A 14520-nucleotide genomic window follows, 5' to 3' on the forward strand; every position below is an offset into this window, starting at 1 on the left:
CACGTTTTGTAGACAACCAAGATGTTTCCTGCTTGAAACCACAAAAGCATTTTGAATGTCTCACAATTTCACCTTTTTTTTCCTCTTTGCCCCTTGATACTCATGTGCACTCTAAGAACTTAGTAATACATTAAAAGGTTAGATTTTTTGTTGTTAAATCTTGACTGCTATTTTCTTCTTCACTTTGGATGACAGGATTCCTGAAGATTTCTAGTTCCTAACCAAGTATGAACACACTGTAAAAATAACAGTAATGTTTTTTGACTGAGGATCATTAAATGCTAGATTGGGTGATTTACTCAGAATCAGGCAATGTTCTGGACAGTTTATTCTTAACTTCTGGAATGAAAGGAAATGGGTAACTTTAGCACTTGTATTATGGTGACAGAGAAATGGCCGAAAATGAGAGAATTGTAGGTTATTCCACTATCTCTGTTCAGCCCATGAATTTTAGTATCCAGTAGAAGCACTAATTCTGAAGGCTTTTTGCTGACCTGACTTGTATCTGCTTAAATACAGGAGAATCACGTAATCATTTTTCAGGTTCCACTTTTCCATGCACCTATTTACAATCTCCTTCTCCGTAAGGTTTCATTCCAGTTTTCAGAAGAGAAATTTAATTCCCTTTAAAAGCTAAATATAGTTCCTTCCATGGACAATGTTTGCTTGTAAATAAGCACCACCGCTGAGGAGTTGATGAAACTGAAAGCTTCAAAAAGAAAAAAATCAAGTGGGTCAATATTGCTGAAGCCAATGGTATGAGAAGTCTCTCACCTGAATTTAACTCAGGAAGACTCAAAGAGAATAAAATTAATTTGTCTCTCAGGAGTAGATCAGCCATGACTTAGACAAGGTGCTCAAGGACTAATTGACTGCAGTTAATCAATGACGGTCATCATTTTATGGGGGTTGTAGGACTGAGTTCTTCAAAAGCAGTGAAGTAGACATTTCCATTACCTGTACTATGTGTGGACAGAGGACCTTAATCAGTTTTCTGGAAGGACCACTCGTTGAGATTCTTTCCTGCTTCTAAATAAAGGCAATTCTGTTACTACCAAATTCATGACTGCTGCTGAATCTGCTTCACAAAACCTGCATTTCCAGTCAAGTACTAAGCAGACATAACAATTTCTCTTCAGAAAACTGAGTCCTATTTCCATGAAAGTATGCAATCTAAAAATCTTGTGATGATTTTCAGTGAATACATGTGCACCTACTAAACAAGGGAAAAACACACTAAGGCATCAGATGAGTTTACATAACACAAAATGAGAGTATTTCCACACATCTACTCCTTGAAAATCAGCACAGTTTGTTTTAGGAAACAATCTCACCTCATTGTCCTCATGTATTTCAATACTGCCTTGTGCAGAGAACCTTTGTTTTCTTAAAGAGGTTCTATATAATTCACCTGAAAGGAAAAGAGACATATTAGTCATATAAATATTTGTCTGTTACATCTTTTACAGACATTTGTGGAGGTAAGGCCCATTTCTGATATCAAGACAGAAAGTTCTGTTCACAGGAAATCCTGTAGACAAACAGAACAATACACGTTCACCAGTGATTCAGAGACACTAAGCAAGTTCTGCATCTCTGGCTTTGCCTGAAGTAACTTGTTGCCCTGCCTCTTCAGGTGGAGTACATCAGATCTCAAGATCACCACAAAAAGAAAGCCAGGTGAAAGGAAAAACACCGAGTGATTCAACACCCTAAAGCAGGCATGAAAGGCATGGGTTTGATACATTTGTACCCTGAATCTAGAAGACAATTCATATGACCACTCCTAAACTTCTGAGATCACGAGGTATAGTTTGAACCCATGCTAAGAATCAAGACAGGTCCTCTTTTTTTTTTTTTATTACACAGACCATTTCAAATATCCCTAATATTTTGCCATGCTAATTAGGGAGAGATTTAGAGGGGAAAAAAAAGAAAAAGAGAACTGGTGTTGGCTACAAAGCATAAAGGGGTGATAGTCCCAAAAGAAAACTGCTATTTCCATTATCATGCTCTCATGAGAAACGATGCTGATTCTTGCCATCTGCTTCACTATTGCTAGCCCTTCATAATGACAAATCTGTCATAAGAAATATGTTCACATGAAGGCTGTGACATATGCTTTTATTAACAAATGAGAAAGAATACTGTAAATATACTGCAGATGCAGTTTTGCAGACTGCACTGTTTATAGGAAAATAATGGCATGCATCACTGAGTCCAATCCTGCTCTGAAAATCATAGCATGACATAGTTCCTGTGTTAAGTTCCACAGTTTCTTCATTGAATGAGTCTTACACATACACACGCCACCACATCTCATAAATTACTACCACAGAGCACAGAAGAAGAAAAACACACAGGACTGAGCTACGGATCTCAACTCAAAATGCTCCACAATTCCAGTTAAAAGACCAGGCAAGATGGGAAAAGTATGATTTCCAAAAGGGAAGGAGTTGGCACCTAGTGACAATGTGCTTATGAACACAGCTGCAGGAATAAAGAACTGACATTTCACTGTGAACTGCTTCAGTAGTCAGATGTTTTTGTTAACTCTTAAGCATTATGTAACACAAGCTAAACATTACCTTGATTTTCTTCAAGCTTCCCAATTGTTTCTATCTGCTCAACAAGGTCATTTGAGTTCCACTGGCTCATGCCTATGAGAATAGCATTTTTTCCTTCCACCATCTCTTCTGTAAGAGGAAAAAGAACAGAATAAATTGCTGTGACAAAAAAGAGAAAAAAGACAGGGTGAGAACTAGTAATCAAGAGAGAAATAAACACTTATTAGAAGCCCTAATGGGAACATGTACCAGGTTAAGCAGGACTATCCAGGAAAGCTTCTTGCCTACTCATATGCTTTACAGCACTCCTATATGCTTCATAGATTATGTGCAGGAAAAACATGGAAAAGAGAGGACTGCCTGAATCTTTTCTCTCTTGAGCAGTCACTGCAAAACAAAGTCTATAATAATCACTTTGAGTGTTAGAGTAGTTGGCTGGTTTGGGGGTTTTTTTTCCTAACTTTTTTTATTAGAAGAACACTGGCAGGTGTGTGCAGCAGGCACAAAGTGAAAAGAACTGAAAACAAATGAGAGGGCTGTTATGGAAGATTTTTTTTCAGCTTAAAGGCTGTGGGGCAGGCATGTGGGGAGATTGGTATAGGGGTGTTTGCCTGTCTGCTGTTGAAGTCTGATAAAACAGCCAAACGGGAATGCGCAGGCTTCTCTGAGCAGCTTTTCAAATCTGAGGAAAAAAATGTTAGTCAACCATGGAATTTCATATTCTGACAATTTTGTGATGATGTATTCAGCTGTACTTTTCATCTTCTGTGATCAGAGGTATGTTGCAGTTAAATTATAAGATAGTTTCCTGCATCAAATATAATTTTACATGTTGACACTGTAAAATTCCTGCCTAACTTATGGCATGTCACATGGAAAGAAAGAAACAAAGGAAAGCTAGGCAATATAAAACTGTAAATTATTACTTCTCCCTTTCCATATGGATTTCACTGAATTAAGTAGTTAGCCATGACAGATGAATCAACAGTCAAAACATGTACAGCTGCTTCATCTCAAACACAGGCTTGATTCTCTGTTTAAAAGGCTGCCAGCCAGAAACTTCTTTGTTTGAGAAACTGAGATTTGACCCCAGCTGTTTTTCAGAATACAAAAGCAGCTCACTAATGCTATGTTTTAATGATGCCTACTGCTGTGGCCACTGTTTCCTACTTCAGCCTGTCTATGAAGTACAAATTACACATGGGTAGATGTGGGATAGCTTCCAAATTCTCCCATGAAGAAACCCCACAGTACTCAACTCCAGCTGCACTTTGCAGCTGCAAGAATATCAAACACTGATGAAGCACTCTGTATAAGTTACAGAGAATGGGTGAGGAATATAGGTAAGAAACACTGCAGAAAATTTTATGCTGGAGACAGAAAAAGGGTATCAAGCTACCTCATTTTTAGGAGCTGAAAGCCACAGTCTCTGTCCTGGACAGGTCTCTCTCACTCCAGCACAAACTCCTCTTGTTTCTTTGGTGCTAAATTTGATCTACTGATAATGCCAATTACTCCAGCCCACACATATGTTTTCCTCTACCAAAGACACAAGCTCCCTTATCACCAAGAGAGCTTCTGAGTGTAGAAACGTCTTCTGCCTCTTTTGCTAGTATTTATGCTTCTGTGTACATTTATTTTCCTGACATTTAAACACTTTATTTCTGAAAGGCTGGTCAGGAGAAAGCAGAGATGATACTAAATTAGGAGGACCTATGGACTGCCTCAAGGGTAGTGAGGCCTTGCAGAGAGATATGAATAGACCACAGAGCTGGGCAATCACCAGCCATATGAAATTTAACATGCGCAAGTGCTGGATTGTGCACCTGGGATGGGGTAATCCTGGTTAGACCTACAAACTGTGGGAGACGGGGCTAAAGAGAAGCCATGGGGAAAGAGATCTGAGGGTTTAGGTTAATGGCAAATTGAATATGAGTCAATAGTGCATCCTGGCAACTATAAAGGTCAACAGTGTCCTGGGGTGCATCAGGCACAGCACCCTAGCCAGCTGAAGGAGGGTGACTGCCCCGCTCTGCTCTGGCGCAACCTCACATGGAGTCCTGTGTGTAGTTTTGGGTGCCATAATACAAGATCTAAAGCTATTAGAGAGCATCCAGAGGAGGACGACCAAGATGCTCAATGGCCTCAAGACCAAGATTTATGAGCAACGATTGAGGTCCCTCGGTTTGTTCAGTTTGGAGAAGACTGAGGGGAGACCTCATAGCAGTCTGCAACTTCCTCCAAGGTGGGCCATGGAGAGGGAGTTGCTGATATCTCTCTGGTGACCAGTGACAGGATATGAAGAAATAAAAATCTATCTAAACAAAACTTGATTTGAAGAGCATTTTTGCAAGCTAACTATCAAGTAATCTAAACTTGGAAATACTTGTGTTTACTCAATATGGACTATGTCCAGCAAATTCAGTCTACAATGCATGCCTCGCCAGCTCCAGAAATGCAGGCACCAAACTGACCTTCAAAGCACTACTGAACAATGGATCTTGATGATTCAAAAGAATATTCCATCAAGCACAGTAAGTGATCATACTCCCAAAGACAGAATCTAGTCAGACTGTTGATCTATTCACATCAAAGAAAACTATGCCATCTAGAATGTCTGAAACATCATCATTTTAGTTCTCTTTATGGAGAAAAAAACTGAAGTATGATTTGGTGCTCAAAGTTACAACTGCAGCTTCACGTGGAATTTGGAAACATTGCTGAAATCATCAAGATAGCTATTTTAAGCACATGGTAGAACATTGCAAAGCACAAAGGCATGTGGAGGAAGATCAGCATAGGGTATAATTTTCCACTTCCAACTCTTCCATTCATTAAAGCTTAAGATTTAAATGCAGCTTAAACAATTTGGGTATCCTATTCTCACTGAATACCCAGTGGGAAAAGATCACCATCTCTCCTTCTCTTCATACTTAGATGTCTCCCATGCACATTTAATTTTGATCCACAGAAACAATTTATCGCGTATTGTTATCTCTCACTAAAAGTCTGTTATTAGGGGATTAACAACACAGCAACAGATGTTGTTCATTATCTTTACATAGTGACTTTTTATTTCATTATAAAAACTATAACGACTGTCATTACAAGCATTTCAGACTACATAGACTACCTCTGACATTAAAACTTAGATATTTAAGGAAAGCTCTTTCAGAAAAAGGCGAGTGAAATGTGTCAGAAAAGTGTAAATTTTGGTTCCTGGAAACAGAACCAAAACCAGAGCTCCAGCCTCCCACTGGAGGTGGGAGCTTGTGTATGCACACAACCTACAGATTCTTCTCCCACTTCAGAACAAAACTTGGCATGCAACCAACCATGTCAAGATTCAGGGCCTCCCAGATGACGTAGGGAGTGCTGCAGTTACCACAGCTGGTTAGAGCACAGTGCCATAGTCACAGGTTTGATCCCCATATGAGCTATTCACTTAGGAGCTGGACTCAATGATCCTTGTGGGTCCCTTCCAAGTCAGAACATCCTGTGATGAAATCCGCAAGTGTTCAAATACTGCTTCTTGAACAGAGATCCCAGTCCCTCCAGAAAAAGTTTTGATAGAGTGGAAATCCTAAGACATTGGTCTTTAAAGTTGGCCATCAGTAACATGGACACTGATGGCCTTCATCAGGAACTGTGAACAAGAACACTCCCACTGTAACCTCATACACCGTCTGAGCTGGGAAGGACCAGGGTCAGACCCCACGAGCTCTGCACTGGTGGTGTTTTGCTGCTTCTGACACCAGACTCAGCTCAGGGCAGCTCACTCATCCACACCAGCACCTCAACAAACTCCAGTAACTTCAGGTCCATGGACAAATCCTGGATAGAACTGATGGAGGTTTTGTCTGATGAGGACAATGCTGTCAGTTCACCCATGAAGGAGTTTAGTTAGTTGTTGCAAAACTGGGGGAAAAAAATGGGGAGGGGAGGACAAAAATGTGTACTCACCCCGCGCATCAAAGAATTCATCATCGGAGCTCTCTACAGAGTCTCTGAGAACAGTCTGCATGTGCCGCTGAGCACCACCAAATCGGCATGGGCCAGCTGAAAATACAAGGAGACGCACATTAACACAAGAGAATGCTCACCTCTGCTCCAGAAAAGACCCTGACCCAACACATTAATGACCAGTTTGTGTAGGTGCCTCAGGAGGATGGTCATCATGCACACTTTAATCTCAACTCTCAGCCAGCCAGAGCTCTCAGGATGGCAAAAAAATACTTCCACTTAATGAAAGTGATTAAAACAAGTTTGTGTTAAAGATAAGCCTGCATTCAGCTAATGCAGTGACCTCAAAAGATAAACTCTTTTCTGTTGAATTCATCTGACTGTTCCATTCCAACACTCAAATTGCACATTGTTTCTAAGACACAAAGCAGCATTTCCCCAGGACACGACAGTAGCTCCCACTTAATTCAATTTAACTCCTAAAATAAGTGCCGTCTTATTTGGCTCACAGATTTGCAGACAAGCTACTTAATTCTCACTCACTGAACTGGTTTTATCAGAGAGCTCTGCTGTGCTGGGGCCTGGGGCTTTCACTTGAAGCTTGCCATTTGAAGACAGGAAGGGAAAACCACATTACAATAGGTACAGTAACAGATATAGTCATGACAGCTTAGATGGTCCTAATGGATTATCATATTCAAACTAATTTGTAGTTAGTAAGCCAGACTTGCCTAAATATCTGAATTCTCCTTACATCTAAGCAACCCAACACTAGAAAGAAGCAGTGAAATATATTCCTTATATTAACAACAAAGTCTCCCCACAATCAGTGGAGAACCAGGGATCAAATCCACCATACCCCTAACAACACTATTGTAGAAAGGACACTCATTACCCACCAGAATAGTGTCCTTCGTTTTATTCATTTCCGCAAATGATGACATCAGACCTGATTCTAATATCCTGAGCCCCTGGCCACAAAAGCATTCTTCTTCTCTCAGCAGTAAAAGAGCAACTCAAACAGAGGATGCATCCTTCTGTATAATTCTGGAGAAAACATGCCACTAGGTCACAGCCTTTTGTTCTTCATTTACTCCACCTACAGCTGAATTAATCAGAAATATAAGTGAAGGGTGGTAAGAAGCAGCAGATTTTAGCTGGCCAAGACGTGAGTAAAAACAATAATCAATTAATAGCATTTTAATAGGGTTAAAAAATTGGTTATTAAGAAATAAGTAAAAATAATAGTCAATTAATAGCATTTTGATATGTTTTTTTTAAATGGCTATTAAGGAGTCAGTATTCATTACAAGAGTACAGCATGTATTGGGAATGTGTCCAGTGATATCTGGCAGCTACTGGAGCCCCTCCATTCAGATACATATCTATCCTAAAATGCACCACTACAGTCATCAAAATAGTGGTAGAAAGAACACTATTCTGAACTTCAAATGAAAAAAGTCTGCATTGGGTCAATGCTTGGAACAGAAGGCATTCCAAAATTCCAAAAGCACAAGGTGGGAAGCACCACAAAAAAACCAGAGTGATGAATGGAGGGTTGGACCGAAAGAGGGAGGAAGCAAGGGAGGGAGCAAGGGAGGGAGCAAGGGAGGGAGGAAGAACGAAAGGAGGGAGGAGGCTATAAAAATAAAAAATCGTAAAAACTTCAAATTTACTCCAAAGCAAACAGCAATTCCCTGGAGAAGAACTGCCACTAGCCTGGCTGAAAATCAATAATAGTACTCACCCCACAAAAAAAGCCCATGGTTTCAGGGACCTTGGAGTTTGATGTAGAATGTGAAGGGAGGGCAGGGAAAAGAGTCACAAATATCCAAGCATAAATTCTGGCTATGAGAAAAGATCTTGGGAGCATAAGTTTTATTACATTGCACTGGGAATGCTTCTAGATTTAGAAGCAGCTTCAACATAACCGCAGTCAGCAGCACAAATATGCATAAAGCTCACAGCTCTCCACATCTAGATTGATTTGCTGCTTGGACTGCATTGCATTGCATTGCCCCAATACATTGGTCCTATTGAGTCTGCTTCCTTCTGTGGCAGCAGATTAGCATTAGGCTAACCTTCAGAGGACTCTATTAACATTTCTTGGTTTAATTAGACACTGCCATTTCCCAGACTCACAGATTTGATTTACACTGTCAACTGCTGCATATCTTATAATTTTGTTTCAGAGAATGAAAAGACCAGCCCTACTTCAGAGCACAGGTGAGGTCCTCAGTAATGACACTTTATGCTTCTACAGCAGTTAATCTACCCTTTATCAGATCAGTCAGCTGACTCTTAGCAGCCAGATTTCAGAAGGCAGCCAGGGTAGCAACTTTCATTTCATTTCAGTTGTTCAGTATCACAATTTCTGATCAAAGAAGGGGAAAGCATGGAGAAATGCCTTGAACACTACATGACCAATTTGTGAGTCACAATAGTTGAACTGGAAGCACATACAGTAGTTCCCCATAAGCTGTCAGGGCAGCACGACAGAGGGATAGTAGGATATAAGGGTAATATTTCCCAGAGGCAGAAGGAGAGCCCACAGAAATGCACAGGTGCTTTTCTTCTAGAAGAAGGAGAAGTTTCCTATCTGACCTGTTCTCTCTGCACAGGACTGCAAGTTGTGACAGTCACCTGTCACAGAGGGAGCTGGCAGGGGCTTGCCCTGAGCACAGAGGCACAGTAAAAGCAAGGGAGAATACAACAGCAGAGCCAGCGGTGCAGAACTGTGAACAGAAGCTCAATGCTCTAGTTAGGCTAGCACTAACCATAAGTAATTGTAATTAAGAATACAATTAGGGATTTTCCTCAGTAAAAAAAAAGTCTTTTTTTCTTCAACAAAGAACAGCTGGAATTTCACTGGTACTTCGCTGCATCAGTGATCTGGTGACTGATGGAGGTGCTGTGATGCATGTTAGATATTGACTTCCTTACCCCTACTATGTATAAGTAAGGATCACAACTGAAATCTATCCTGCATAACAGCTTTCATAAGGGGAAGAGCCACAGATGATAATCGGCTGCAACCTCTTGTAATAAGCAGCAAAATAGCCAGGATCTTATTTGACTAAAAATTGCTACAGAAATAGTTCCACGTTCTATTATGCAACATTCACACTTCGGCTGAAGGCAAGTCAGACTGCACCTCTGTACACGTCATCCTAATTCAGATGCAAGACAAATTTAATCCTTGGTGTTTAGTCAGTGTACATAACTCCAGCAAACAGCAGAAGAAACAGTTCCCACTCACATACCAGCAGCTTCTAATACCGTCCATCCAGAGAAGGAACAACCCACTAAAATGAGGCAATCTCTGATATGTTCCACAAATAGACCAAAGGAGTGGAACAGTCATGGAAAATGCCAATTCTACTTTCACCCACAAACACCAGCAGGACTCATTCTTCCATAGCTCCATAAGAAATTACCAGCAGTTGAAAAGTATATATAAGAGAAGAATCAGCTCTAGCTTCCTCTGGTCAGGAGGCATAAACCCAAATTCTTTCCAAAGGTGTCTCTTTTTTTTTACAAGCTGGTAATGATATGACAATAAAGCAGTGCATGAGCACGCTTCATTACATGTGATATGAGGGTGATTCTAAAAGAGAGAAAAAAAAAAGAAAAACAGAAGAGGAATTAAAGCGACCCTACTGGTCTTTAGCCAACATTCTCGGGACTAAGGAAATGGAAACAGAAAAACAGGTAAGAAGTGAAGTAAGGCTGAAGATGCTCTGAAAAAGTTTAAAAAGCAAAGGTTTTCCTCTGAAAACTGAATAGCTAATGCTGTTGATTCCCAACTTTAATCACTTCCCTATATCCTTTGGAAGGCCCAGTGTCCAAAACACACTCATCACAGAAGTCCCAAGCATCCTAAGACAAAACAGCTCACCATTGTCACTCAACAGTATGCACGTGTTCTGCTACCAGTACCAAAAATGCTGCTTCAATATTACCTGTTAAGGAAGATAGTATTCAAAATGCACACCATGTCAGGAGAAAGAAAAGGCATCTACTTTCCATTTCCATTCCAGTAACTGGCATCAATTCTGACAGCACAAAGCAACACCATACAGTACAGGCCCCAGGTCCTTAGGTGGCATACACCTAGAGGTGAAACAGGTGAGAGCACAAGAACATCTTCTGGAAAAAGGAAGGAACATTTTCCTGTGGAAATGATGTCCTCTTAGCACACCTTACCAAGGCACAGGGATTGAATCTGCTACTGGATCTAACAAGCAGAAAATTAATTTTCAAATGCAGCAGGAAGTAAGCCTAGCCCTGCTGTGAAACCACAGCCATGTTACCTTTCTTCACTGGTTTTGCTTTCCCCTAATTTTGAAACAGCTTTTAAAAACTCTTACTGAAACTGAAAAAAACCCCATTACTGGAGTCATCACATCACTGTTTACAGAAGCACTTCATGGGCAGGACTAGCACATACTCTTTGGGAATGAGAGTATGTTGATTTCATTCCTGAAACATACTTGTGAGGGCAGAGTAGCAGCACAGTAGGGTCAATCTAGAAGCATCACTCCAAGAGTCACCCCAGCATCTCCCTCTTCTCCTTACCAGCGCACGTGTCACTGGCTACCTTATCAGGCAAGCAGGACAGACGGAAAGGAAGCAGGATGACCCAAATGCCAGCCATAGCAGCCCCTTGTGTAGTGGCAGCATCACAGGCTGGTTCCAGAGGCCGTCCCAGCTCAGGTGTGCTCACACCAGACTTGCCAGGAAAATGCATTCAAGCAGACTGGGGTAAGAGCTGCAGTTTTCACTGGATGCAATTACAGCACTGGGCTTTGCTGTCAAATGAATTCAATATTATTTACTTTGCTGTCATATTATCACAGATTTCAAGCTTTGCAGGAGGCCCAGCCTTTTTCCACATCTTTTGCTTGGTAACATTTTCCAGTTTCCAATCAAGCCCAGACATAAGCACATGCCAGAAGACAGGCAATGATAAAGAAAGCACCCCTGACTACTATCACCACACATAGGTAGAGATGAAACAGCACACAGTGTTCTCATAGCTACTGAAACTCAGCCTTTTACAAAGTCAAATATTGAGGACTGAATTAACCTCAATTAAAAAAAATAATAAAAAATAGACTCTATTACACAGATTAAAAAAATTCCACCTGTCAAAACTTGTTTTAGAAGCACACCATTTTGAATTCAGGAGCAGTTGTCCTAATAAAATTTAAAAGCACAAGTCATTTTTCCATTTGGATAGAGATGCTGGGTAGGAGGAATGACCTTTGCTATTGCTACCAACTGTGGTTGCATAATAATATTTCCTTCTGTTTTGATGGTTTCAGACACTTCTTGCCTACCCATTAAGTGATTTAACTGAGCTACCCACACAGTGTTACCTAGTGACTATGAAGTTAAGACTTACTGGAGGCCAACTTCACACACTATTATTTCCTACTTATGTTTTATTTCTTATTTGGAAATCGTAAAACTGAAGACGTACATTACAAGTATGTGAATTTAACTACTGGAGGCACTCCTAAGACTCCGGAGCTCATACAAGACAGAGGGAGATGCCGATCAGAAGAAGTCCTTGCCTGCACACTGACCACCCATAAAGATGGACCATATATGCCATCACTGATAGCAGGCCTCCTCATCCAAAATCACAGAATGAATCTGCATCAGAGACTAGAACTGAAATAAAAAAAGGTGAAGCTGAAATGGAAGACACTCAGCAGAAGGGGCTGAGGAGGGGCATGAAGTGGGAGGCCTACAAAACTGTGAGGCTAACAGAGAAGAGGAAAAAAAATAACAGTGGGAGGTGAGAGGGAGGGTAGAGAGAACATAAAATGCCAAAGGGGATGGGGAAGAAAAAAGTGGAAGATCAAGCCAAGATGTCAAGCTCCCTTGTCAAAATACACAGCTGACAAAGCCAGACATAGTGACAGATAGAAAAAAAGTCCACAAAGATTGCAGGTTCTCTTGTCAAGAAGTGAAAGACCTAACTGATAGCCACTGTGGTCAGAAGTGGCCAACACAACCATCTCCTCTCTCCCATTCCCCATTGAGTGTCTTTCATGTCACAGCAATTTCACAGTGAGAAATCCCTATTGTCTACTGTTTATATCCCTCCACTGGCAGTTCTGCAGCAGATGGTAAGGTTAGGCATGTATTTGAATATTGAGTACAGAAAACAAATCAAGAAACTAAGCCATGCAGGTCTTAAAGCCCCTATTTTAAGGTACCAGTGACATTTGCAGTCTTGCACTTTACAGGATTACTAGTGAGGTGGAGGAAGAGAGAAAAGAGGTTTAACATGACTGTTCAGACTTCAAATCCTAGATCAAAATTTCCTGTAAACATTGTACATCTCCCAGAGCTGTTTCTTGATGCTTCAGATGCCAGCTTCCCCACAGCTGAAATTAACTTCACCCTCCCTCTCAGCAGTGTCATCACCTCCTCCAAACTGACTCTCCAAAACCAGAGAAGATATGAATATTCTCCAATCTTTTCCTGCAATGACTGTAGGTGGACTGCCTGCAACACATCTCAAAGTCTCAACTTTCATAGTGCAGAGATTCTGCCTTTCTGAGGAGGCTCTGGCATTTTTGAGTCACTGCGCTCTGTTAAAAATGAAGTCAGAGCTGAAAAGCAGATACTCTACCACTCCCACAGGGACATGCCAGGTGGTGATCTGCAATTGTCTTTATGTGGTTTTACAATCTACATTTGCAAATGCCCAAGCATTTCTATATAGGGACGACTTCAAGTGCTTAGGGTCTGGAGTTCACCAGGTGAGATCTGGCTACTCAAATGAGTCAAGTGTGGACCATGTCTAAAACCCCTTTACAAGTACACCTGTCATGCAACAGTGAGCAAACAGCACATTTTCACTACAATTTTGGTCTTCCTTTCTATTTGAGGTAAGGCTACAGCACTAGCAGGGGCTGCAAGGTAGCATACATGCAAGCAAAACAACTTTTTAATATTTGTACATATTGCAGCTCACATTGGTAAACTCAGTAAGCTCAATTTATAAAATCAGCACATTTCCCCTACGCCTAGACCAGATAGTTTCTTCCAGACCTTCTTTGTGAATGGTCTCTTTGCAATAAGTATCGCCATCACAAAGCTCCTTTCAAAATACATACTTTTTCAGTGAAATCACACCCAAGACAAGTACTATGTTTTAAAATTCCTGTGCAAAATTGTACTTGAATATGCAAAGTATGTATGCAGGCTGCATTATTCATCTATCACAGAAAGCAAAAGCAATGCCCTCTTCTTATTTTCCTATCAAACTTAAAAGAACTACAAGCTAATGCCAAAAAAAAAAAAAAAGCCATGAGACTTTTCGCCTATTCGATTACTTCTTCATCTTCCAAAGACAGAAAAGAAACATTTAGTTCAATCCTATATTTGCATCCTCTGAAATTATTAATACTGTCATGTTTCTGAGTGTTACATCTCTGGGCTGCCACCAATCCATGTTTATTTTGGGGGAGTAAAGAAATAACCAGTGCTGGAAAAAAACACCCTTTTGGGTTTAGCTTTAATACTGCCATGCTGCTGTGAAGCTGTGTCCAGACCTGGCACCAAACACCAGAAATGTCACATACTGACCATTCAGTCATAGCAGTTCGGCCTTCACCTGCAACAGCAATGGGTTCTGTGTGCAAGCTAGAATAAAACCACTTCTGTGTCAGCAACTGCACTCTCATCTGTTCTGGCTTCGTGCACACAGAACACATGCTACCTCCTTCAGGCCGCACCTGCCACCGGGCACGGGACATCTGGGCGCTGCTGCCGCTGCTGCTGAGCATCCTCAAGCCTTGCTCTCAGCCCCAGCCAACCGACCTCCGACCTCCACACTGCTCAGGCTCCAGAGGAAGCACAAGTCACATGAATAGGCAAGGCGCAGAGCAGGCTTTCGTCGAATTCCACCCAACTGCATACCTGTATTGCTCTCCGACCACGGCTGCTGCCTCTCGGTCTGTTCCTCCCG

General features: G+C 41.2%; 1 protein-coding gene across 3 annotated transcripts in view; it reads right to left on the minus strand.

The window, feature by feature from the left end:
• PITPNM3 (PITPNM family member 3) overlaps positions 1-14494 on the minus strand; it is a 37295-nt gene extending 22801 nt beyond the window's left edge. The window contains exons 1-5 of one of the 3 annotated variants that reach the window (XM_031059851.1): positions 14472-14494; positions 6531-6626; positions 2589-2696; positions 1335-1411; positions 958-1029 (exon numbers count right to left, since the gene is read on the minus strand). In XM_031059851.1, the coding sequence (XP_030915711.1) occupies positions 958-1029; positions 1335-1411; positions 2589-2696; positions 6531-6591 (318 nt within the window). In that variant the 5' untranslated portion in view covers positions 6592-6626; positions 14472-14494. Of the gene's footprint in view, positions 1-494; positions 531-957; positions 1030-1334; positions 1412-2588; positions 2697-6530; positions 6627-14471 lie in introns of those variants that run through there. The other 2 variants (XM_014308398.2, XM_031059852.1) reach the window with 2 other exon arrangements.
• Between the last annotated feature and the right edge of the window lie 26 nt (positions 14495-14520).

The sequence above is a fragment of the Geospiza fortis genome, unplaced genomic scaffold (genome assembly GCF_000277835.1).
Source record: "Geospiza fortis unplaced genomic scaffold, GeoFor_1.0 scaffold538, whole genome shotgun sequence".
Lineage (NCBI taxonomy): Eukaryota > Metazoa > Chordata > Aves > Passeriformes > Thraupidae > Geospiza > Geospiza fortis.